This window comes from Sus scrofa, chromosome 5 (genome assembly GCF_054392235.1).
Source record: "Sus scrofa isolate SSC_HxYL_T2T_F1_AM1 chromosome 5, Sscrofa_HxYL_maternal_Yorkshire_Landrace_v2.0, whole genome shotgun sequence".
In the NCBI taxonomy this organism is placed as follows: domain Eukaryota; kingdom Metazoa; phylum Chordata; class Mammalia; order Artiodactyla; family Suidae; genus Sus; species Sus scrofa.
Window position 1 is genome coordinate 37475522 of NC_139387.1, and position 23822 is coordinate 37499343.

The window sequence follows — 23822 nt, forward strand, 5'->3', positions numbered from 1 at the left end:
TGGGAAGGGGAGGGGGGACGAACCCCAGAAGGACTGCCTTCGTGTTAACGGCATTTCAATTACTCCAGAGAAAACCAACTGCAGATCAAAGGAGGAAAAAATGAAAGGCAATGAAGGGAGGAAGAAGAGATTAAAGAAGAGGAGGGAGATACCAATGGAAAGATAAACAGCATGCAAATAACCTAAGTAGCATGCAAATAACTCAAGATAACCTTCTAGGGTACCTAGTTTTTACAAGGCAACCCTATCTCAGTAGCCCTCTGAAGATACAGGGGTAAGACACTGCTCTCTTCCCAAGGCGCGCACAGAAAGCGGGGTTACACTTCGTATTTCATCTTGGACCTAAAACTTCCACCTCTCTAAAAACCCTGGCTGTGAGAAATATAAGAAAAGCCGACAAATGCAAATATTACCAAACGTTTGAGAGTGCCAGAGCTCCGAGACAACAGTCTCTGGAAACAAGTGGGACCACCCCCTGCCCCGCCCCCCGAGCCTAACCCAGACACACAAAAGAAACCGCCGGTGCACTGGGAGCTGCAGATTCCGCTCTCGGCGGGCCGAGCCGGCAGCGGCTGAGGAGCCCGGCGCCCCCGGCCGCCCCCGCCTCGGCCCTTGGGCCTCGGAAGTGACGCAGCGCGCCCCGCCCCCGCCGCTAGATCCGCTGCTGCTGCCGCGGCTGGCGGACCTGCAGGAGGCGGCGGCGGCGGCGGCGGCCGAGGCCGAGGGAAGATGGCGGACGGTGTGGACCACATAGACATTTACGCGGATGTGGGCGAAGAGTTCAACCAGGTACGTGAGGGCCCGGGCTCACGCCGCCGAGTTGGGCGGCGCTACGGGCGGGAAGAGGACTCGGGGCCCGCCGCGGGCCGCGAGCCGGCGTGGCTGCAGACCGTGCGCCCTTGGCGCCTGTGGGCCGCGCCGCCCGACCCCGGCGCGGCGCCCACCTTGCCCGTCGTTCTACCGCGTCGTTTCACGGGCCGCGGGCGCGGCGACCTGCCACGGGGCTCCGAGCGCGGACGCCGGCCGCCGTGCAGCCACCGCCTGCCCCTCCCGCGCCTCCGCCTCGCTCTCCATTGTTGGCGGCGGCCGGCGGGCGCTTCCCGCCGCGCTAGGCCCGGGCGGCAGGACAGTGTGTGCGCGGCGGGGAGAACGGCGGCCCCGGCGCCCCCTCCCCCGCCGCCGGGGCGAGGAGGAAGCCCGGCGGGGCGCGCGCCGGCCGCCGCCTCGCCCCCAGCCCTGCCGCTCGGACTCCGATTCCTCCAGTCGCTCCATTTTGTCTGCCTTTCGGTGCACGGTCGCCTCATGGAAGGCCGCGTTCACGGCCCTTTGTATCCCGCGCGCCCTGCTTCCTGGGCTCTCCTGCTCGCGTTTGCGACAGGTTTCGGCGTGGTGCCTTCCTCCTCCTCCCTTCACTCTTTAGGAAGGAGGCTAAGGTGCGGGCACGTTTGCAACAAGTCCTTTGACTTTGGGATCGTGTGTGAAAGTCGGTGGCGCTGGCCCTGCCCCGGTGGTCGAGGGCTTACGGTGCCTTTGAGGCCCAGCTGCTCTTGGCCTTTGTGATGAAAATACCAGTTAGATCGGTGGCTCGGGCCAAAAGGAAGACTTGGAAGCGCGATGGTTGGATGGAATAAAAAAGGTAGCTCACCAAGAGATCAGAGTTGTGATTAAAGAATTTCACACGCATTTCATATGGTATAGTTTTAAAATAAAGGTTGTAGCAATGAACCGATTTCCAAAAGCAAAATGTTTAGTGTCCTCCGAGGAGTTAAGAGAGGCCAGAGAAAGTGAGAATGCAAGGTTTTTTTTCTTGTATCGCAGGCCGCAGTTGCCTAGAAGGACTAGCCGCGGGAGCTGTGATGTCTGATGTTGAGCATCCTTGTAAAAGGTTGTTACTAGAGTAGTGACGTTTAAGCTGTAAACCTACTGTTCACATTTTTACTGCCTTTTATGTAGCAACACATTTTTAAAAAATCAAATTGTGCCCGACTGCAGTGTACGTAAAGGCTTTATTTTTTTCATATTTTCCAAGTCCTTATGAGAAGCTCAGTAAAATTCTACTGGTTAATGTGTTTTTGTGGGTTTCGAAAAAACCCTCTCCATTAAGACTCTTATTTGTGACGCAAGATTTTTTTTTTTTTTTAATAGAGAAAGCTGGAAATCCTTGCAGGTCTTTTTTTGAAGATTGATTGTATCCCTGTTTTAAATATTAGAAAAAAAATTCAGTTAGCTTTAATGTTTCCTATTCCGTTTATATATTTAAATGTAACCCGTTGTAATCAAACGTGAAGTTTGAAAATCTGTCTTCTTTTTATTGTGTTTACATTTTGGATATGTGATTCCTGAGATGTGTCAATGACATTTTAGAAAATTACCTTGAGTGCTACATGGTCAGATTCTAAGCTTTTTTAAGGTCTGTAGACAAAGACTTCTAGGAAATTTCCTTTCCTTTTATTAAATGAGTATAACATTGCATAGAAAAGAGGTCCATATCTGCAAGTAAAGGAACGATTAAGTGTTCAACAGTCTTCGTTAGCTTTCTTACAAGAAAATTTACTGTTTTTCTCCCCATGTTAAAAGAAGAATTGAGCTACACTTTTAGAAGTTGAGCTTTCTTCAGAACCTTTCAATGAAACATTTTTTAAGCTTTGGCATACTTAATTTGGGATGGACATTTCTCTAATCTGTATAGCTGGATGGAGTGATACTTGCTTATCCCTGTGCAGTAACTAGTGCTGACTGAGCAGGAGGTAAGGAGAGATTAAAATTTTGTGGCACCAATGAGGAACTGCTTTATAGGGTTCTTGTAAAAATGTAACTTTTTGTTGACTTGTTCCTATAGCATTATGTTTCTCACATAGTTGTATGATTTTACCAATAAAATCTTTGTACTTTTGAATAGGTTAATGGAATTAAATAGAGGCTTTGTTGTTGTTATTGTGCATTGATTGGCCTTTGCAATCTACTGCTTGCTGTGGTAGTTCCTGGTTGAAATATGGCCACAAAAAGATGGTTGGTTGTTTTCAAGGTTTGTCCTTCATTTAAAAAAATGTAGGTATCATTGAAATATTTTTCTGAAATCTTGTCAGAATTAGAAGCAACTACAGAATTACTGTTGATTGATTTAATTCACTTTCTAATTAGCTGGCAACCTTACTTCTACTGGTTGCTCTAGTAAAGTGACTCTTATTTTGTTGTAGTCGAGTAAAATGTTTTGCTAAATATAATGGGTCATGGCTTATTTTGACTTCTAAACTACTGTAAACATTTAAAAACAACCTTTAATTAAACTGTATTCTCTTAAATTCTTTGTAGTTTATGTATTTTCCATTTTCTTCTGTTTTAAATGGCCATACTTTTATGATCCTTTTTTCCATGTGTGTATTTTGGTAAAGCTCATTATAAACCTGTTGCAAAAAGTGTAAGACATTACATTTTTTGTCTTAGAAGAAACTTTAATTTGGGGATGGTGTGAGAATAAGTTAGTGAAAGTATAGTGTAGTTCCTTTCTTCACCAGATGAATTAAGAATGGAGAATGAAATTGGAGGAGAGAAGGCACAAGGGACTCCGCTATTCTTTATAGATGCTCTTTAGTTCTTTAAACTGAAGGTCTTTGGATGTAACCAAATCGAGAACAGTTGCCCCAGTGGAAGAAGGATTTGAAGTACTTGCAAACCTCCGCATTACTTGAATTCACTTTGAACTGAGATTTGTACTCAAATGTAGTAGTTACTAGCCTAATATTTAATATTTATAGACTTTTATTTTCACCAAAACAAGATAAAAAAATTTAAACCATATTGTTCTGTATACATTTCTTGAGTATACATCCCGCCCATCAGGAGGGATATAAATTTTGGGTAGTCTCCCCTTGGATTATACTGTAGTGGGGTTGAGAGACACCTACCTAATTATAACACCCTGACAGATGATGTATTATAAAAACCACTCCTTTATGTGTATCTTTATCTGTAGAATGTTGTTGGCAGAGGAGAGCAAAGTTGAATTCTGTGAACATCAGGAAAGCTTATGCTAGGTGCATTGATGTAGTGTTATTTTGTTTGTTTGGAGAGCCAAAGGTCCTAGTTAGGATTCAGTTATTGATGTACTTGGTGGTAGGTGACTGATAGCAGTGCTCACTTAGTAATTTGAGCATTCAACTTTAAAGTGATTTAAAATGAAAATGTATAAACGTAGTAGAAAAAATTTATTTCGAAGTTATGGACTTAGACATCCTTATAAATCAGCTTGCCTTTATTTTTTAATTTTTAATTGCCTTTATTTTTTTGCCTTTATATTTATAATGTTTCTATTCTAGTCAATGCCTAGCTCATTTTGGAAAATTAGTTTATCAGACAAATCTCAGTGGAATCTTAGTTCTAATAAATTTATGTTGAATAGCGTACCCTCTAAGATAAGGCTTGTAAGGTGGAAATTGAGGTAGGTAGAAGTTCAGAAACTTGGGTAGAAATGTTTAGGGGAGCTAGAGCTCTCCTTACTCAATTTTATTATTTATGAGTAGTTCATTCAGTTTTCCACTTTGTGGTTTTATGTGGCATATTTTTAGTACCAAGTTGGCTTCCTTATCATTAGTTGAACTTTTATAGGGATTACAAATTAATTTTAATATCTACTTGGAACATAAAGTGAGAAATGAAATATTTTTTAAAAAGCCAAATGCATATTAGACAAACTACTATTGGATTTTGCATGCTAGTGTATTTTTCTTCCATGGTATAGAATACATTCTGTAAATGCAAAATATAACCTATCCCCTGCTTTTATTTCTCTAAATGGAAATGACAATTGCATTTCTTTCTTTTTTTCTTTTTACTTTTTTTTTTCCTTCCCCAAATGGAGGAGCTTTGAAACAAGCGGCCTTTGCTGGGCCATTACTGGTAGTATCAGACGTTGCGGAAGTGGTATTAATACAATTTTAGGACCACCAAAAGCAGTGGTGGCTGGACCTGTCAGGGAGAATGGTGCTTATAATCAGCTGGAGCACACAGTCATTCCAATAATGGTATACAGTGTATCTGTAAATTAAAATTTTATGGGAGGTGATTAGGGGAAATATGTCTAAAAATAACTCTTTGGAGGGAGAGGGTGGTAATAAAGGAAAAATGTTGAGAAACATTGCTTTTAAAAGGAGCTAATTGAATTTAGGTTAGTTTACTATCCATCTTAAGTGTTTTCTCTGACTTGGCAACAGCTGCTTACATATCTCCAACATAATCTTGAAAGGAGGAGTTCCCATCATGGTACAGCAGAAAAGAATCCGGCTAGGAACTGTGAGGTTGCGGGTTCAGTCTCCGGCCTTGCTCAGTGTATTAGGGATCCGGCATTGCTGTGAGCTGTGGTGTGAATTGCAGACGCAGCTGGGATCCCGAGTTGCTGTGACTGTGGTGTAGGCCAGCAGCTGTAGCCCCGATTCAACCCCTAGCCTGGGAACCTCCATATTCCGCAGGTGTGGCCCTAAAAACAAAACAAAACAAAAAAAACTTGAAAGGATACTTTGCCTTTAAAATGATTGTAGTGATTACAATGCAGGGAATGAAAAAACAACTCAGTGAATTTTTTTCTTAAACCTTAAGAGCTGTTGCCTACTTGTAGTCATGCAGCTCTATCGGTGATTGGATGCTATGAAAAGTAGACAGTTACAATCGGGCAGTATTTGGTGTCTAAAATAAATAGAGGGTAATGTTTTTTTTTTTATTTCAAATGCCATTAAAATTTTCTAGGAGTTCCCATTGTGGCTCAGTGGTTAATGAACTTGACTAGCATCCATAAGGACTTGGGTTCGATCCCTGGCCTCGCTCAGTGGGTTAAAGATCTAGCGTTGCAGTGAGCTGTAGTGTAGGTTGCAGACGCACTTGGATCCTGCATTGCTGTGGCCGTGGCGTAGGCCAGCGGCTACAGCTCCGATTGGACCCCTAGTCTGGGAACCTCCATATGCCACGGGTGCAGCCCTAAAAAAAGACAAAAAAAAGAAAACTTCCTAAAGATAATAATTGAACAAAAACTGCATAGTAGAACTTGACAATGTTGGCCATTTTTCTTTGACAAAGTTTGTTCAGTAGACTTTGATAGCTCACTTTCTTTATATATAACCTGCGATACACGTTTTACATGTTTTTCTCCTTTTAGAGTGGGAATAGAAAGTAGAATGTGTTCTGTGTATATATATATTTTTTCAAATAGAGGAAAAAAATATAAATATATGTATTTTTTAATCTGGAGAATGGATGTGATATGCCAAAACTGAAAAGGAAGATTACTGATCATGCAGAAGTGTATGTGTTTTATATTGCATTTTAGTAATGGCAGCAAATGTATTGAGATTCATTAATATTTTTCCACCAAGTCCAAATGCATATCCCTGGGGCTAGAAGTATAGGCTGTGGCCTTGGAACAGAGCTAAGCTAAATAGTCCACACGGGGATCAAACCCCAGGACCATGGTCTCAATTAGCATCGTACTTCAACCAATTGGAAGCAGTCTACCAACTACCAGACAAAAAGGCTGATCCTAAATATTGGTAGTATCATATCAACATGGAAAATTGGTTATTGTCAAATTTTCATGGATGGACAAAAATAGTAAGTGATTGTGAGTCACCAAGTTAGTGTAGCTGCAATTATGCTTATAAGTTATTGTCTACTTAAGTAAACATTTTTGTAGATTTATAACTAATGACAAATCAAACAATGTTACTTATTTCATGACAGTGTAAATCTAAATACTTTTACTTCAGTGCTGCTATTAATAACCCTTGCGTTTTCTTTTCCTTTCCCTCAGATGGTATGTTTTGGTGGTAGTTTCTGCTGAGGAGGATGGAAACACAACTCCTTTTGACTAATAGTAATAATAATTCTACTTAGGAGTTCTAGTTGTGGCTCAGCGGTAATGAACCTGACTAGTGTCTATGAGGATGTGGGTTCGATCCCTGGCCTTGCTTAGTGGTTAAGGATCTGGTGTTTCCGTGAGCTGTGGTATAGGTTGTACACTCACTTTGGAGCCTGCGTTGCTGTGGCTGTGGCATAGGCCAGCGGCTACAGTTCCAATTAGACCCCTAGCCTGGGAACCTCCATATGCCATGAGTGCAGCCCTGAGAGACCACAGAAAAAAAAAAAAAAAACCATGTCATTCTTTATCCATATAATAGTTCCTAAAATTATCAGCTTCTCCTTATGTTCCATTTGTATTCATCCTTAGTGAGTTATATTAATGGAGAAGATATGGAGTTATGTCTGAACTCTTTTAAGTTTGTTGTTTTTTAAGTGTAGTTAGTTGCTTTCTCTTTCCTTTTTATCTCAAATATTCTACCTCATAGGAATAAAATAATTCACATTGATCTAGGTACTTAGTGATGGAAGGGGAGCAAAAGTAGTGCTTTTCCTCTGATACTGGCCAGTCAAGCATGTTGCCAAGTAAGGATTGCCAAAGGCAATTTAAATTGTGTTCAGTGTTATGCCATTACCTTCATTTCATTTTTCTTGTGCTTATTTACAGATTGAACCCTCCTTTTCCATTTTCCTCCTGTTCACATAATTTGTTGCTTTTTCATTTTCCTTTTATTGATTGTCATTTAACCATGTAAGTGGCATCTACTAGCACTGCTTTAATTCTGATGACCCTCAATGGCAAAGCTTTACTATTAGGTCCTTGGTCATATCCCTTTTCTTTAGACTATGTAGATGTCTCTTGCTAATTATCTACCAAGTCAGGTAAGCATTAGTTCTTTCTTGACTGAGAATAATAAAACTATTAATAGGTACTAACTTGAGTAATTTAACCTGTACTTTATTTATTGTTTCTCATTCCTTTGTTCATTTGTTGTGACATTGGGGATCATTTACATACCCCCATACGAGACTGTGTCCCTTTCCTATGGCTTAGCTCACTATGCTTTTTCTAAAACTAGTAGCTTTCACAGAGTTGGGACGCAAAATCCTGAATACCATAGAAAATGGTAATTGTATTTTTCTGCAGTTAAATATTCAAGATTTGTAATGTCCCTGATTTGTAATGTCAAAAAAAATCTTAAGCCCATCTGTATGTGTTGTTACTTTCAGAGTATTTTACGTCCATGGAAAGTCTTATATTATTACTTTCTTTACATGTCATTCTGTTCCCAGAGGAAGATTATTTTCTGTATTATAATAAGTATCAGTGGGAAAAATAGAGTTTACTGTATAGAAATTCACTTTATAGGCACTGTTCAAGAAGAATACATCTATGGCATAAAGTAAGAGAAGATTGTACGGAGATCTTTGACCTTTTCCCGTCTTCTGCCAAGTTTTAAAAACAAAACAATTGAATGGATTTACATTCAGATGTTTAGTAGTAGTCTGACTATTGTATAATCTAGAGCATTATTTCTGTATCTCAGGAAGCTGAATATGGTGGGCATGATCAGATAGATTTGTATGATGATGTCATCTCTCCATCTGCAAATAATGGAGATGCCCCAGAAGATCGAGATTACATGGATACTCTACCACCAACTGTTGGTGATGATGTGGGTAAAGGAGCAGCACCAAATGTTGTCTATACATATACTGGGAAGAGAATTGCTTTGTATATTGGGAATCTAACATGGGTAAGTAACCCAACATATGAATTGAAATAATTGGTGATTGGTTTTGAACTGTTCAGTAGTTAATGTTTTTCTCTTTTTATAAAACAAGAATTCGAAGGTACTGAATTGGTTCTGTATGCTTGCTTATGCAAAGAGGAGGGAAATACAAATAGCTTTAAAATATCATAACTTCCAAATCTTCTAGTTCTGAATTTTGTAGTCATTCAACTTGTTTTGGTAAAGATTCCAGTTAAATACATTGTTCAATTATTTTGTATTCAAATCAATTATTTTTACTTTACTACTCCTACACTTCAGTTTTACAAAGAAAAATGCTCACATAAAGCCTCAAAGCAGGATTCAGAAGAGTAGAAGGAGAGAAGTTCCCTGGTGGCTTAGTGGATCAAGGGTCTGGTGTTGTCAGTGCTGTGGCTCCTGTCACTGCTGTATTGCAGGTTCCAATCCTGGCCCAGGAACTTTCACATGCTGTGGGCAGGCAAGGCTAAAAGAAAGAAAAAGTGAGAGGGAGGAAGGGAGGAGAGAAAGATACAATACAACTCTTGATTTTAAGGGTTTTCATTATCTAATCCATATTATAGACATTGATTTTCATTTTCATTCTTAAATTTGAAATCTAATTTATGGAAATGCTGCTGTATGCATCGTATTTTAATTTGGGTTGTTTATGAGACTAGGATTATCGGTTTGGAATTTCATTAGCTGGATGTTCATTGTTATATGTTATTAACATTAAATCTTAAATATTTACTAATATTTAAGAATTTTTGCATCTCTACTTAGAAATATTTATTACACATACTTGTAAGTTTAAAAATTGTCTAGAACTCAAAACTTGGTACCCTTCCACTTCCTTAATAGTATTTTATTTATTTTTAAATTTTATTTTTGGGCCACGCTGTGACATGCCTGCTAGGGGTCGAACCTGAACTGCAGCATTGACTGAGCCGCAGCAGCGACAACACCAGATCCGTAACCTGCTGTGCCACAAGGGAACTCCTGCCTTTTGTTTTTAAATTTTTAAATAAATAAAAAAAACTAATTTTTGACCCAGTGTCAATTTGAGTCAGTAGCAGTGTAGTTACGAAGAGTGTGATTGCTAAGTAAGACTTTGAATCTTAGCACCTACATATGTTAGTTTTATAACCTTGGACAAGCTCTTTAACCTCTCTGTTGCATCATGTGTAAAATGGGAATGATATAGAGCTTTTATTTTTTTTTAAAGAATTAAACATTTGATAAAGTACATGGTAAGCATTCAATACATGTTAGGATTTTTTTTTGTTTCTTTTCATCTTACATTGAAACATAAGATGGAGTTGATTTTCCAGAATAAATTCCTGTAAGGAAAGGAAGTGACAAGTTAGATTGGTTTTATTGAAAATTCAAAGTCTTAGCAGTTGAAAGCTGCAAGAGGCCAAAAACTAATTTAGAGTTAAAAAAAAAAAAACATTCTTACTAAGGGTATGTACCTTCTAATTTCCAAAACTCTTATCAAGGGACGAAATTATGTCCTCAGGTGCTTTTGTGCGGTTTAAACATTGGAGACTGACTGGCAGTAATTATACTCCTTTTGTGCTGAACATTCATTTTCTTTTGTTTATCCTGAGTTGCCCCTTAAAAACTAAATTGAAACAGTAAAAATTTTGGATATGTTTTTGATGGTTTAACAAGGGGGAAATGTCTTGCAGTGGACAACAGATGAAGATTTAACTGAAGCAGTTCATTCTTTGGGAGTAAATGATATTTTGGAGATAAAATTTTTTGAAAATCGGGCAAATGGCCAGTCAAAGGGGTAAGGATTTTGTTTTAATTTTTTTTTTTTTCTCATGTAAGTTAGTAGTTAGTGATTACAATTTGGGAGTAACTTTCCTTAAAGTTAAGGATGTTTTATTATCTATGTTGGCAATAAGTTCTTGAACAAAGATTCACCCTCATTTCATGTATCCTGTGATCTAGCTCCCTAAAACTAGTGGAGCTGGGAATGTGAACAGATTAGGTCTCTTCTCCATTTTTCCTGCATTTTCTCCTGGTTAAAATGAGTATTGAAATGACAGATATTATCCCTATAATTAAGGGATGGGGCAAGATGGGCAGCTGGAGAATAACATAGGGTTTGGCCTCATTTTTTTTTAAACTATTAAACAAGGTAGGATCATTATAAAATACAGATGTCCAAAAGTAAGAAATTTTTTATCTTCTTTTTTAAAGCCATAATCTTATCATCTATAGGCAGTCGTCAATCACTCTTGACATTTTAGTGAATATACTTTCAGGTTTTTTCTTTGTGCTTAATGTTTTTATTGCCCAAAAAACCCCAATAGGATTACAATTCACATGTTTTATAATGTGGTTGATACACACAGTAAAACAAATATTTAACGATAAATATCTTCTTTAATGTATTGTTCTTTCCATCATATCTTGTATGCTGCTGTAATTTATTTTACCATTCTTATTTTTGGTTATTTGGGTTTCCAGTTTTTGCTTATTATAAATAATGTAGCAGGCATCATTTTATATAAATCTAGATACAGATTTGGGTTTTTTAAAAAAGACAGTTTGCTAGATGGAGAAAGATAAAGTAAAAATATGCTTAATGTGCTTATTTTATATTGCTTAATGTACTGGTTTATAATAACCAGGAATATTTTCAAAATATGTGCAGTTTGACTGCTTCTCATTAACTTCACTTCTTCTACCTCATCCAAGTCACTATTATCTCTTACTCGAACTTCTATAATAGCGTCCTACTTGCTTTCACTCTTAATCCCCTACAGTTTATATATATTAAACATAGTAGAAGTTGGGGAAAAAGTGACATCCAATCTGTCTGCTCAGTCTTCTAATAGTTGCCTGTTTTATTCAGAGTAAAACCGAGAATCTTTACTGTGGCCTATGAGGCACTGTGTGATCTGTTTCCCTGCCACGTCTCTGATCTTATCTATCTCCTGCTACGCTTTACCTTCGGGATGCTGCCTCAGCCTCTGAGTCTCTGCTGTTCCTCAGACACATTCCTACCTAGGACCTTTATACCAGCTGCTTGGTTTTGGTTTACTTTCCCTCAGAATATCCACATTTGGGATCTTTCACATCATTCCGGATTCTGCTTAAGCATTCCCTTCCCTGACCACCGTGTGTAAAAATAGGACCTTTCGCTCCTGTCAACTCTGTTTGCTTTTTTTGCTCCTGTAGTGTATATTATACTCATGTATTGTCTGGTCTCCTACTAGATTAGATTGTAAACTCCATGAGAACTTTGTTTACTGTTGTAACCCCAGAATGTTACTGTTGTAACAGTAACTTTGTTACTGCTGTAACCCCAGAATGGTGCCTGGCATAAAAAGGAGGTGGTGCTCAATAAATATGTGTTAAATTGATGAGTTAAGTTTTTAAATGTTGTGACCCAAAATAATCTTGAGTCAAATAGCAGGCTTTGTTTACCAGAATAAAGGATCTAATCCATTTTGAATACTAGGGAAAGCTTGAGAAAAGACTCCTAAGAGTCCTTCTGAGAATAATTTAGAAGATCCTACAACTGTATAAATTGATACTTGTTTGGTTTTTTTCCCTATTTTTAAATTCATTTTTCCTATTGAGATATAATTCACATACTCTAAAATTCATCCTTTTAAAATGTTGAAATCAGTAGTTTTTTAGTTTGTTAATAAAGTTATATAACATTACTGCTATCTAATTCCAGAATATTTAATCACTCCCAAAAGAAATGTGGTACCCATTATCAATCTGTCTGTGGATTTGCCTATTCTGAAATTGTATCATAAAGCATATGGTCCCATGTGACTAGCTTCTTACACTTAGCCTGATATTTTCAAGGTTCATCCATGTTGTAACATGTGTCAGTACTCAGTTTCTTTTTGTAGCTAAATAATATTCCAGTATATGAATACACCACTTTTTAAAAATTCCATCCATCATTTAGTGGACATTTGGATTGTTTCCATTTTTTGCTATTATGAGTAAAACCCCAGTGAATATTCATTTACCAGTTTTTGTATCAGCACATATATATATATATATATATATATATATATATAAAATAGTAAAATAATATGTATATTTTGTATCAGCATGTGTGTGTGTGTGTGTGTGTGTGTGTGTGTGTGTGTATGTATGTATGCATGCCTATGGAAGTTCCCAGGCTAGGGGTCTAGTCACAGCTGTAGCTGCTGGCCTACACCATAGCCACAGCTGCATCTGCAACCTACACCACAGCTCATGGCAACACCAGATCCTTAACCCACTGAGCGAGGCCAGGGATCGAACCTGCATCCTCATGGATACTAGTTGAGTTCGTTTCTGCTGAGCCGCAGTGGGAACTCTCAGCACATATTTTCTTTTTTTAAAGAAATAGTTTTCTTTTATCTAAATAGGTTACACCATAATCCTCATATGATTTTGTACTGTTCCAAAACTACCTTTTCACAGAGACAGACAAATCTTTTTTCTTTTTTTTGGCTGCACTTGTAGCATGTGGACATTCCTAGGCCAGAGATTGAACTAGAGCCACAACAGTGACAATGCCAGGTTCTTAATCCAATATGCAAGGGAACTTCCCAAACAAATCTTTGATGAAAGAAAACTTTGTAAACAGTTACAAAAATCTCCATTTTTGCTCTTATGAATAATGACCCTGTGAACATTCATGTACCAATTTGTATGAACATATATTCTCAATTCTGTTAGGTATATATGTATGCCTAGGAGAAGATATATTGGATTGTATGTTAACTCTATATTTAACTTTATGATTAACTGTCAGAATGTTTGTCAAATTGACTATACCATTTTATACTTCCCATCAAGCAGAATAGGAGGGTTCTAGTTTTCTCCACGTCCTCACCAGCACTTGTTAATTGTCTTTTTTTTTTTTTTTTGTCTTTTGTCTTTTGTCTCTCTTTGTTGTTGTTGTTGTTGCTATTTCTTGGGCCGCTCCCGGGGCATATGGAGGTTCCCAGGCTAGGGGCTGAATTGGAGCTGTAGCCACCGGCCTATGCCAGAGCCACAGCAACGTGGGATCCGAGCCGCGTCTGCAACCTACACCACAGCTCACGGCAACGCCGGATCGTTAACCCACTGAGCAAGGGCAGGGACTGAACCCGAAACCTCATGGTTCCTAGTCGGATTCGTTAACCACTGCGCCACGAATTGTCTTTTTTTGATTATAGCCATCTTAGTGTGAAATAGTATTGTGGTTTTGATTTACATTTCCTTTTTGGCTAACGATACTGAGCATCTTTTCATAGTGACATTATTTATAATAATCAAGTGGAAACAACCCAAATGTCTGTCAGTTGATGACTTTTTGTAAAATGTGATATATCCACATAATGAAATATTATTCACCTATGAAAAAAATCAAGCACTGACCATGCTACAGAATGCATAAACCTTGAAAACATTATGCTGAGTTAAAAAGGCCAGTCACAAAGAACCTCTTACTGTATAATTCCATTTATATGAAATGTTAAGAATAGGCAAATACACCGAGACAGAATATGGAATAGCGGTTTCTTAGAGTTGAGGGATGGGAGTGATAGCTAATGGGTTTGGGGGTTTTGGGAGTGATAAAAATGTTCTAAAGTTGATTGTGGCAATAATTGTAAAACTCTGAATATACCCAAAAAAACCCCCACTGAATTGTATACACTTTGAATGAATAGAATGTTATTTTTAAAGAAAAAGTTAAAGGTAAAAGTGTGAACTTAGGTGGTTTCTAAGAAATATTTTGTTTTCTTAAGTAAAATTAAGTTCAGACCATTTCTTTTTAATAACAGTAATAACAGTTAATCCCTCCTCACTTTCTCCCCACACCGGTTTAAACATTTTTAGGTTTGCCCTTGTTGGTGTTGGATCTGAAGCATCCTCAAAAAAGTTAATGGATCTGTTGCCTAAAAGGGAACTTCATGGTCAGAATCCTGTTGTAACTCCATGCAATAAACAGTTCCTGAGTCAATTTGAAATGCAGTCCAGGAAAAGTAAGCAACCCCTTAGAGGCTTTTATTAAAATTAAAAGATGTACATTTTAACCAGTCTTGGTAGCAATCTTGGTAGGTGTTATGCTGGAGAAATCATCTTTATATTTAGTTCATTGGAGGATCCATTTTATAAAGTCAATGCTTTGAATTTGATTTAAATTACCGATAATGGCGGTGGTCCATGTACTCGAAACCTGCTCCCATTTTTCTCTAGATGTCGCAGACCCAGCATTACAACATTATGCAAGTTCTATAGCCCTGCCATTCTTATCCTGTCATTCCCCTCCTAGAGAAAGGAAGAAACTACATTGTAATCCTTAGATTGAAGGAAAGTTATATGGCTGTGTGTTATGGTGGGGAAGAAACCACTGATAACCAGAAAGTATTCATTGATTTTCTGCTTGGCACCAAGACCTTTCACCACTTGGTAAAGTGACTATAGAAAAGATTTGCTGTTATATGCTTATGAATGTTACGTCTTAAAGAGATAAGATGATCATGTAATTAACAGAAATTCAAGTGGTTGTTTTTCTTTTAATGTTTTAGCACTTAAGACTTCACTGGTGGATGTTACAAAATTTAAATGATCTATACTTACTGAAATTAATTTCTGTTGAAGAATTTTGGTCTTGGCTGCTGCAGAGTATTGGTATTTTGAAAGTAACTTACATTTTCTTATTGGAAATACATTTAAGCCTGCATCTGTTGAGACTTCAGAAGAACTTAAATAGATATGAATGTTTTCCTAAGCGGTACTGCTCATGTAGCTTGGACAGGCCCAAGGCATCTGCAAGTTAATATATAGTGTAAATGAGCTTTGAAATAGAATTGTTTCTAATAGCAGTGGTTACATATCAGAGAACTATTTTAATAAATGCTATTTATGAGTATTTGGATATTTGCAGCTACACAATCAGGACAAATGTCTGGGGAAGGTAAAGCTGGTCCTCCAGGAGGCAGTTCACGTGCAGCATTTCCACAAGGTGGTAGAGGACGGGGCCGTTTTCCAGGGGCTGTTCCTGGTGGGGACAGATTTCCTGGGCCAGCAGGACCAGGAGGGCCACCTCCACCTTTTCCAGGTAAAATTTTTCTTAAATTACCATGAATAAAATGTGTCTACCTAATACCTCTTTTCCTTTTCTCTCTTTTTCAAGTAATGCATTATTAATGTGACTTACTCTCCTTGTTATGCTATTTTTGGAATCCAGGAAATTTGATCAAGCATCTTGTTAAAGGAACTCGGCCTTTGTTCCTGGAAACTAGGATTCCATGGCATATGGGGCACAGCATAGAGGAAATACCCATTTTTGGCCTAAAAGGTCTTTATTTTTCTCCAAACTTGCTTGACTTATATATAGAATATTTACATCCGTCTTATTTTCTTACTTCTTAAAAAATCCTTTCAAGACCATTTTTCCTTGTTTCACTTTCTAGCTTGGCATCAGAGTAGACTATAAGGTGGGTGATTTCACTGTAAGAAGTGTGTGTACACTGAAAGATGGAAACTATCTCTAAGCATTGTAATCTATTAAAGTTTTTGTTTTAGTAATTTTTCTTAAGCATAAAATGAGCTAGTTAAATGTCTAAGGATATATTTCACCTTTGTAATTGTTAGTGTAGCATTGACCATATGAGTTTCATTTAAAGAGAAAAAGTCTTGGTCTGTGAGTTATGCTTTAAAAGTGTAATTTTGGCATGAAGATTAAAATTTCTTATTGAAGTGTTTGTTTGTTTTTTTTTTTCCTCCCCCCCTCTCTCTCCCTCCCCCCCACCCCTCTATTACTATAGCTGGACAGACTCCACCACGTCCACCCTTAGGTCCTCCAGGCCCACCCGGTCCACCAGGTCCTCCACCTCCTGGTCAGGTTCTGCCTCCTCCTTTAGCTGGGCCTCCTAATCGAGGCGATCGCCCTCCACCACCAGTTCTTTTTCCTGGACAACCGTTTGGGCAGCCTCCATTGGGTCCGCTTCCTCCTGGTCCTCCACCTCCAGTTCCAGGCTACGGCCCCCCTCCTGGTCCACCACCTCCGCAACAGGGACCACCTCCACCTCCAGGCCCCTTTCCACCTCGCCCGCCTGGCCCTCTTGGGCCACCCCTTACACTTGCTCCTCCTCCGCATCTTCCTGGACCACCTCCAGGTGCCCCACCGCCAGCTCCACATGTGAACCCGGCTTTCTTTCCTCCACCAACTAACAGCGGCATGCCTACATCAGATAGCCGGGGTCCACCACCAACAGATCCATATGGCCGCCCTCCGCCATATGATAGGGGTGACTATGGGCCTCCCGGAAGGTAAGCTAGTGTGTGTCTACGAAAGTAGACTTGGTATGGAGTTTCTGTTGTGGCTCAGCGGGTTAAGAACTCAAAGTAGTGTCCATGAGGATGTGGGTTCAATCCCTGGCCTGGCTCACTGGGTTAAGGATCCAGCCTTGCCACAAGCTGCAGCATAGGTCACAGATGTGGCTCAGATTCATTGTGGCTCTGGTGTAGGCAGCAGCTGCAGGTCCAATTCCACTCCTAGCCCGGGAACTTCCATATGCCACAGGTGAGGCCACAAAAAAAAAAAAAAGAGAGAGAGAGAGAAAGAAAAAATGTAGACTTGGTGTGTTGGATCTGCAAAAGATATTTTTCATTCTGTCAGTGAAGTTTTTTAAAAAAAATTATGAACTTTCCCCAGATACTTTATTTTCATATTGTTTTCTCTTAGAAGAAACAGTATGATACAATGAAAAACGGGTACTGAGCGGGGTTGGAAATAATCCAGTTCTGCCACTTATACAGCCATGTGATTTTAGGGCAAGTTACTTTGTTTCCATCATTTTTTAAGTTAAAAAAGGTGAATAAAGATAATTTAAGTGAGCAAATGAGATCCTTAAGCTATTTTTAAGATTTAAAAGTCAATCTCATTTACCACTGATGACACTCAAGTTTTTTAATTGTTTTAGGAATTAGAATTAGATGGATACTATTGATTATCTCATCCTCATTAGGAGTCCTAAGCAAAATTATTAACTTTAGAATGCTCAAGTTTTTTAATTGTTTTAGGAATGCTCAAGTTTTTTAATTGTTTTAGGAATTAGAATTAGATGGATACTATTGATTATTTCATCCTCATTAGGAGTCCTAAGCAAAATTATTAACTTTAAATTAAAATGGGAACATTAAGTAATTTATAAGCATATTCGGGTAGACAGACAATTGTGAAATACAGGCTTTGTGGAAATTAAAATGGCAATCCTTCGAGAAAAGCTGCATGAAATCATGGTGGAACTAAGTGATCCTTAAATCCCCTTTCAGAGTAGGTGTTTTCTTTCTTTCTTTATTTGGCCGAACCTGGGACTTGTGGAAGTTCCTGGGCCAGGGATCCAACCCACACTACAGCAGCCACCCTAGCCCCTGCAGTGACAACACTGGATCCTTAACCTACTGCGCCACAAGGGAACTCCTCAAAGTAGTTTTAAAGCTGTGCATATTCAATTCATAATCTGGAGAGCTTTGTTCTTAATCTCTAAGAAGTATTTGAATTTGCCCCCTTCATTTTCTTTTGAGTTTTATCGTTTGTTTTTGAATTCTTTAATTATCCCTATTGAACTACTTTGTATTTCATTTTGTCTGATGATGTCATGCAAGGGTGGATTTGAGCATCTGCCTAATTCCATATAATTGCACAGGGCCAGGAAAATAAATTTGATGTTGTAAACAAAATCTACTGACAGTTATCTATCCATAGAGGTTGTGTCTTTATGACTACCGAAAAGGCTAGTTTTCTTTTGAAAAGTGATGTAACTATGAGGCTAGCACAACTTTTCTTCTGTTCAGTTTAGTTCCAGTGAGCCCAGTGAGCAGCTGCTTATCAAGTGTTCACCCATAGTGTTTAGGAGCAGGTTAGGTGGCTTGGTTTGACAGTTTAAAACTTGAGTCTGATATGCTTTTTCTGGCATGATAGAATTGCTGCAGTATTAGGTTTTCTAAAAATATGCATATTTGTGTGTGTATATAGGTATTATTAAGTAGTTTTTAATTGAAAATTAGAGAAAACTGATTATCTTACATGGGATTTTTTTAGGGGATAAGATGGGTATGAGTCACAGAATTTGCTTGAAATTATACATGGATTTTGAACAACTTGTAAATTAAAATTTGGGGAATAATAATATCTTATAAACATGCCAAAGGTTATATTAGTGATTTCCTCATTTCATTGGAATGAACTACTACTGCTTACCCTAATCTAACATCCTACCAAGTAACTAATAACTAAGATGGCAAAAAGTTTACCTTTGCCTGTACAATATATGCAGTCACCTTGTTTGTTTGTTTTTTTGTTTGTTTGTTTGTTTGTTCGGTCTTTTTAGGGCTGCACCCGCAGCAGTATACAGAGGTTCCCAGGCTAGGGGTCGAATCAGAGCTGTAGATGCTGCCCTATGCCACAGCCTCAGCAATTCCAGATCCGAGCTGCATCTGCAACCTATACCACAGCTCACAGCAGTGCCAGATCCTTAACCCACAGAGTGAGGTGAGGGATGGAACCTGCATCCTCATGGATACCAGTCAGATTCGTTTTCGCTGAGCCACGACAGGAACTCCTGAAGTCCCAATTTTTAAAGTTGTCCAGCAGCTTTAGAAAATCCTGGGATTTTTAGTAATATTTTTCAACAGAAAAAGTTCTTAGTACTTTTTATTTGCCAGATATTCTTCTAGGGATTCAGTGGCAAACAAGATCTAAGATCTTGTCCCTCCTGAAATTTTATTAAACACACTTATTATCCTGTTGTAAGTTGGGACCCTGTACGTAGAAGATCTAAGCATAAGTGAAACTGAATTCCCACTCTTGATCGTATAGGACTGTGTTTTTTACATTCAGCATTTTTTGTTCACATATACAGAGGGGGAGAGAGAGAGACATCAGAACAATTTATATATATTTTTGTATGACTCTGAGCAGTAGTATATTGTAGGTATGTAAATACGTCATTTCTGGTCTAAGTTGCTGCTTTTGTTTCAACTGAAAGATAATGGCGTAAGGGAATTTTGCATAGACTTTCTCTTTGTAGGAAAGCTAGCATATTTGAATCTGAAAAAGTAACTGCTAGCCCTAAAGCACTTGTCAAAAGCAACTGTTTGAATTGTTTCATGATGTTATGGCTGATTTATAAAATCTTTTGAGTATGATTTAAGGTTTATTTTGATTTTTATAGGGAAATGGATACCGCACGAACGCCATTGAGTGAAGCTGAGTTTGAAGAAATCATGAATAGAAATAGGGCAATCTCAAGCAGCGCTATTTCAAGGGCTGTGTCTGATGCCAGTGCTGGTTTGTATAGTTCTTTCTGTATTAATGACTTGAAAACTTCTTTTATTCTTTTTAGGTCCGCACCTGCAACATGTGTAACTTCCAGGCTAGGGGTCAAATCAGAGCTGCAACTGCCAGCCTGCACCACAGCTTGTGGCAACACCAGATCCTTAACCCTCTAAGCAAGGCCCACAATTGAGCCCATATCCTCATGGATACTAGTCAGGTTCTTAACCCAGCGAGCCACAATAGGAATTACTTAAAACTCAAGTGCAGTCTTGAAGATGGGTTATCTACATGTGGTAGTAATTATTTTTATTTCCAGATCATTATCTGTACTTTATTTAAAAGGCATTGAAGAATTCAGCAGGTTAAGGACACAGCATTGTCTCTGTGAGGATGCTGGTTTGATCCCTGACCTCATTTAGTGAGTTAAGGGTCCAGCATTGCCATAAGCTGCGGCATGGGTCACAGATGTGACTGTGATCCAGTATTGCTGTGGTGTAGGCCATAGCTGCATCTCTGATTCAGCCCCAGCCCAGGAACTCCATATGCTTCAGATGCAGTCTGGAAAAAGGCATAGGAGGAAGCTTTATGTCACAGTAATGGAAAGGCCCTAATTTTAAATTTTTTAGGTATAGATTTAAATCTTAGCCTGACATTTAATGGTTCAGGGACCTTAAAGCAGCTCATTAATTCTCATGTTTGCTAAGTGATAACTTGTTTCACACAGCTACAATAGTAACAAATTGTATTAATTTCATGTGCATTAAAGCCTTTTCCAAATTTTGAAACACAAAAAATTTAGGTATCTTCTACAGTCTATTTGCAGCGGCATTACTTTTGTAAAATAATTAACCTCGAATAACTGTGTGGTATTTTGAAAATAATTTATTTGACTTCAACCTCTCTCCTTCTGCTTGCTTACAGGTGATTATGGGAGTGCTATTGAGACATTGGTAACTGCAATTTCTTTAATTAAACAGTCCAAAGTATCTGCTGATGATCGTTGCAAAGTACTTATTAGCTCTTTGCAAGATTGCCTTCATGGAATTGAATCCAAGTCTTATGGTTCTGGATCAAGGTAAAACTTTCCTGTCTCATGTCTGTTTAAAACTTCTACTTTCCAAGTAGAAGAAAATGTTGCGCTTGGGCCTTTATAGGCCTTAGATTTTACTTATTACTATTAACTTAGCAGCTAGAGTGATTTTGTTGTTGTTATTTAAGCTCTAAATCAAATGTCAAATGTTTGCTTGCTTAAAACCCTTCAAAGCCTTCCAGTTATTCTTAGAATAAGACTAAATATTGAAATGCTTTGTGATATAGTCCCTGCCTATCTTTTCAGCCTCATTGTATCCCTCTCCCCTTGCTCACTATTCTCTAGCCATATTGATTTCCTTTCTCTTCCTCTTGAACATTAAGCACTTGACCCACCTCACTGGTTTTGTACTTGGTATTTCTTCTGCTGAGATCCCTTTTCCCTGACTCTTCACATAGCTGTCTCCTTATCTTTCATGCTTCAGCTCAATTTAACTTGCTAGGTTGGGTCTTCTCCCACTTAATTCTGTCATGCTTTATTTCTTTTGTAATACTGTAATGTGCTCTTATTTATTACTAACGGACATTTCTTTTCACTGAACACATTTAAAGATGGAAGGGACCTTACTGTCTTGGTCACTACAATATTTGTTTACCAAGTAAACAGTGCTTGGTACCAAATGGATACTAAAATATTTCTTGAACAAGGGCATTAATGAATAAATGCTCTATTTCCTAGGGTTTTTGTTGTTGTTGTTGTTGTTTAATTCTTTCTTCCTTACGGCCATACCTGTGGTTTGTGAAAGTTCCTGGGCCAGGGATCAAATTGGAGCTATAGCTGTGGCCTATGCCGCAATACCAGATCTGAGCTGCATCTGCAAACTGTGCCACAGCTTGGGGCAACTCTGGATCTGTAACCCACTGAGTACGACGAGGGGTGGAGCTGACATCCTCACACAGACAATGTCGGGTCCTTAACGCACTGAGCCATGATAGGAACTCCCCTAGTTTTTTAAATTAGGTAGTTCCTTTTTTGGGGTATTATTACTACCTTGAAATTTTACGTATTTTTGAAAGGTAGATCTTTAATCTTCACATAACATTCTTAAATCTGTCTTTAGTATACTTTTTCTGATGCTGGTCTTCTTAAGTTAGAAAAAGGAATTTATCTTTGTCATGGTCACTAACTTTATTACCTTTTGAACAAATTTGTCATAGCTAAAGACTGTTATCTTTTAACTTTTTATGTCTAAAGTAATCACTTCTACCTAGATCACAACCTTATTATACTATATCTTTGCTAAGTCAAGCTGTCTGGTGTAGAAATACACAGTGGAGATTAAACTAATAGGCAGTTATTTCCTTATTTCGAATTTCAGAATTTAGAATAGTAGGATTTCTAAGGTATATACTTTGGTTAAAGAACCTGTCTTATTTCTAAAGACAGTTCATGAAACATTTCTCTTTATTAAACATTTTGAGTAGTGCCCCAATCTTTTCTAGTGGTCATGTTTACTAAGTTTCTGCTCTGCTTCCCACCATGCTTCTCAGCATCAGTACTCCTACCCCTAGCCCCTAAGCACATATAAATAAGTATGCATTTGATTAGAAAGTTTCTGGGTGGAGTAGCACTCTGAATGAAGCATATTTTGCTTACTTATAAGTAGAAATTTGATACTTACATACAGATTTAGGTGAGCTATGTTAATGGGTAGTAGTTTTATATTTATTTTATTTTATTATTTATTTATTTATTTATTTATTTTTTTTGGTCTTTTTGCCTTTTCTAGGGCTGCTCCCGAGGCATATGGAGGTTCCCAGGCTAGGAGTCGAATCGGAGCTGTAGCCGCTGGCCTATGCTACAGCCACAGCAACATGGAATCCGAGCTGCGTCTGCAACCTTACACCACAGCTCACGGCAATGCCAGATCCTTAACCCACTGAGCAAGGCCAGGGGTTGAACCCGCAATTTCATGGTTCCTAGTCGGATTCGTTAGCCGCTGCGCCACGACGGGAACTCCTAGTTTTATGTATTTTTAAGTCCCATTGTATATTGTGTGATTTCATGAATATTATATCTAAAAAACTACTTTCTATATGTTCTTCAGCTTGAAACACAAGTCCTTTGAAATTTTCTCTCCTTTATCTTTCTGCTCTTCCTTTAGTAAATACTGAGTGTCTTTTTTAGGCTACTAATTATAATAGATGTAGCAGATTATATCATGTATTGCCTCCTGGTTTCCAGCTTGGGGATGAATGTTTTTTTAAGGGGATTTGTGGTTTTTCTTTTTCTTTTCTTTTTAAGGGGCCACACCTCTGGCATATGGAAATTCCCACGCTAGAGATCAAATCAGAGCTGCACCTACCGGCCACAGCCACAGCAATGCAGGATCCAAGCTGAGTCTGCTGTCTACTCCATAGCTCAAGGCAATGCCGTATCCTTAACCCAGTGATCGAGGCCAGGGATCCACCTACATCCTCATGGATGCTAGTCAGGTTCATTTCCGCTGAGCCACAACAGGAACTCCTGAAAGGGGATTTCTGATTCATGCTTATAGGTGAGTTGGTAAATCATTAATATCTTACTAAGCTATTTAATTATGGAGAGCATTAATCCAGTAATTTCTTTTAGAAGACGTGAACGATCAAGAGAGAGGGACCATAGTAGATCACGAGAAAAGAGTCGACGTCATAAATCCCGTAGTAGAGATCGTCATGATGATTATTATAGAGAGAGAAGCAGAGAACGAGAGAGACACCGGGACCGGGATCGGGACCGAGATCGAGAGCGTGACCGAGAACGCGAGTATCGTCATCGTTAGAAGGTGGGTATTCCTTGCTTCTGTTGTATTTAGCAAATGTATTATTAACAGTAATTATAACTCCGAGGCTAT

The 23822-nt window shown here is 38.7% G+C and overlaps 1 protein-coding gene and 1 long non-coding RNA gene across 9 annotated transcripts in view; one reads left to right on the forward strand and one right to left on the reverse strand.

Annotated features, from left to right (window-relative positions):
• Positions 1-681: 681 nt before the first annotated feature.
• Positions 682-23822, forward strand: part of CPSF6 (cleavage and polyadenylation specific factor 6) — a 34428-nt gene continuing 11287 nt past the window's right edge. For 2 of the 8 annotated variants that reach the window (XM_021090899.2, XM_021090900.2), the window contains exons 1-10: positions 682-789; positions 8391-8600; positions 10289-10392; positions 14451-14596; positions 15502-15675; positions 15805-15915; positions 16385-16889; positions 19796-19911; positions 20821-20974; positions 23561-23753. In XM_021090899.2, the coding sequence (XP_020946558.1) occupies positions 730-789; positions 8391-8600; positions 10289-10392; positions 14451-14596; positions 15502-15675; positions 15805-15915; positions 16385-16889; positions 19796-19911; positions 20821-20974; positions 23561-23750 (1770 nt within the window). In that variant the 5' untranslated portion in view covers positions 682-729 and the 3' untranslated portion in view covers positions 23751-23753. 8 annotated transcript variants of the gene reach the window in all.
• LOC146403332 (uncharacterized) lies at positions 17056-20990 on the reverse strand. Its single transcript, XR_014803632.1, has 2 exons — positions 19066-20990; positions 17056-19019 (listed from the first exon to the last, which is right to left on the reverse strand). It is a non-coding gene; the product is annotated as an uncharacterized LOC146403332 (long non-coding RNA).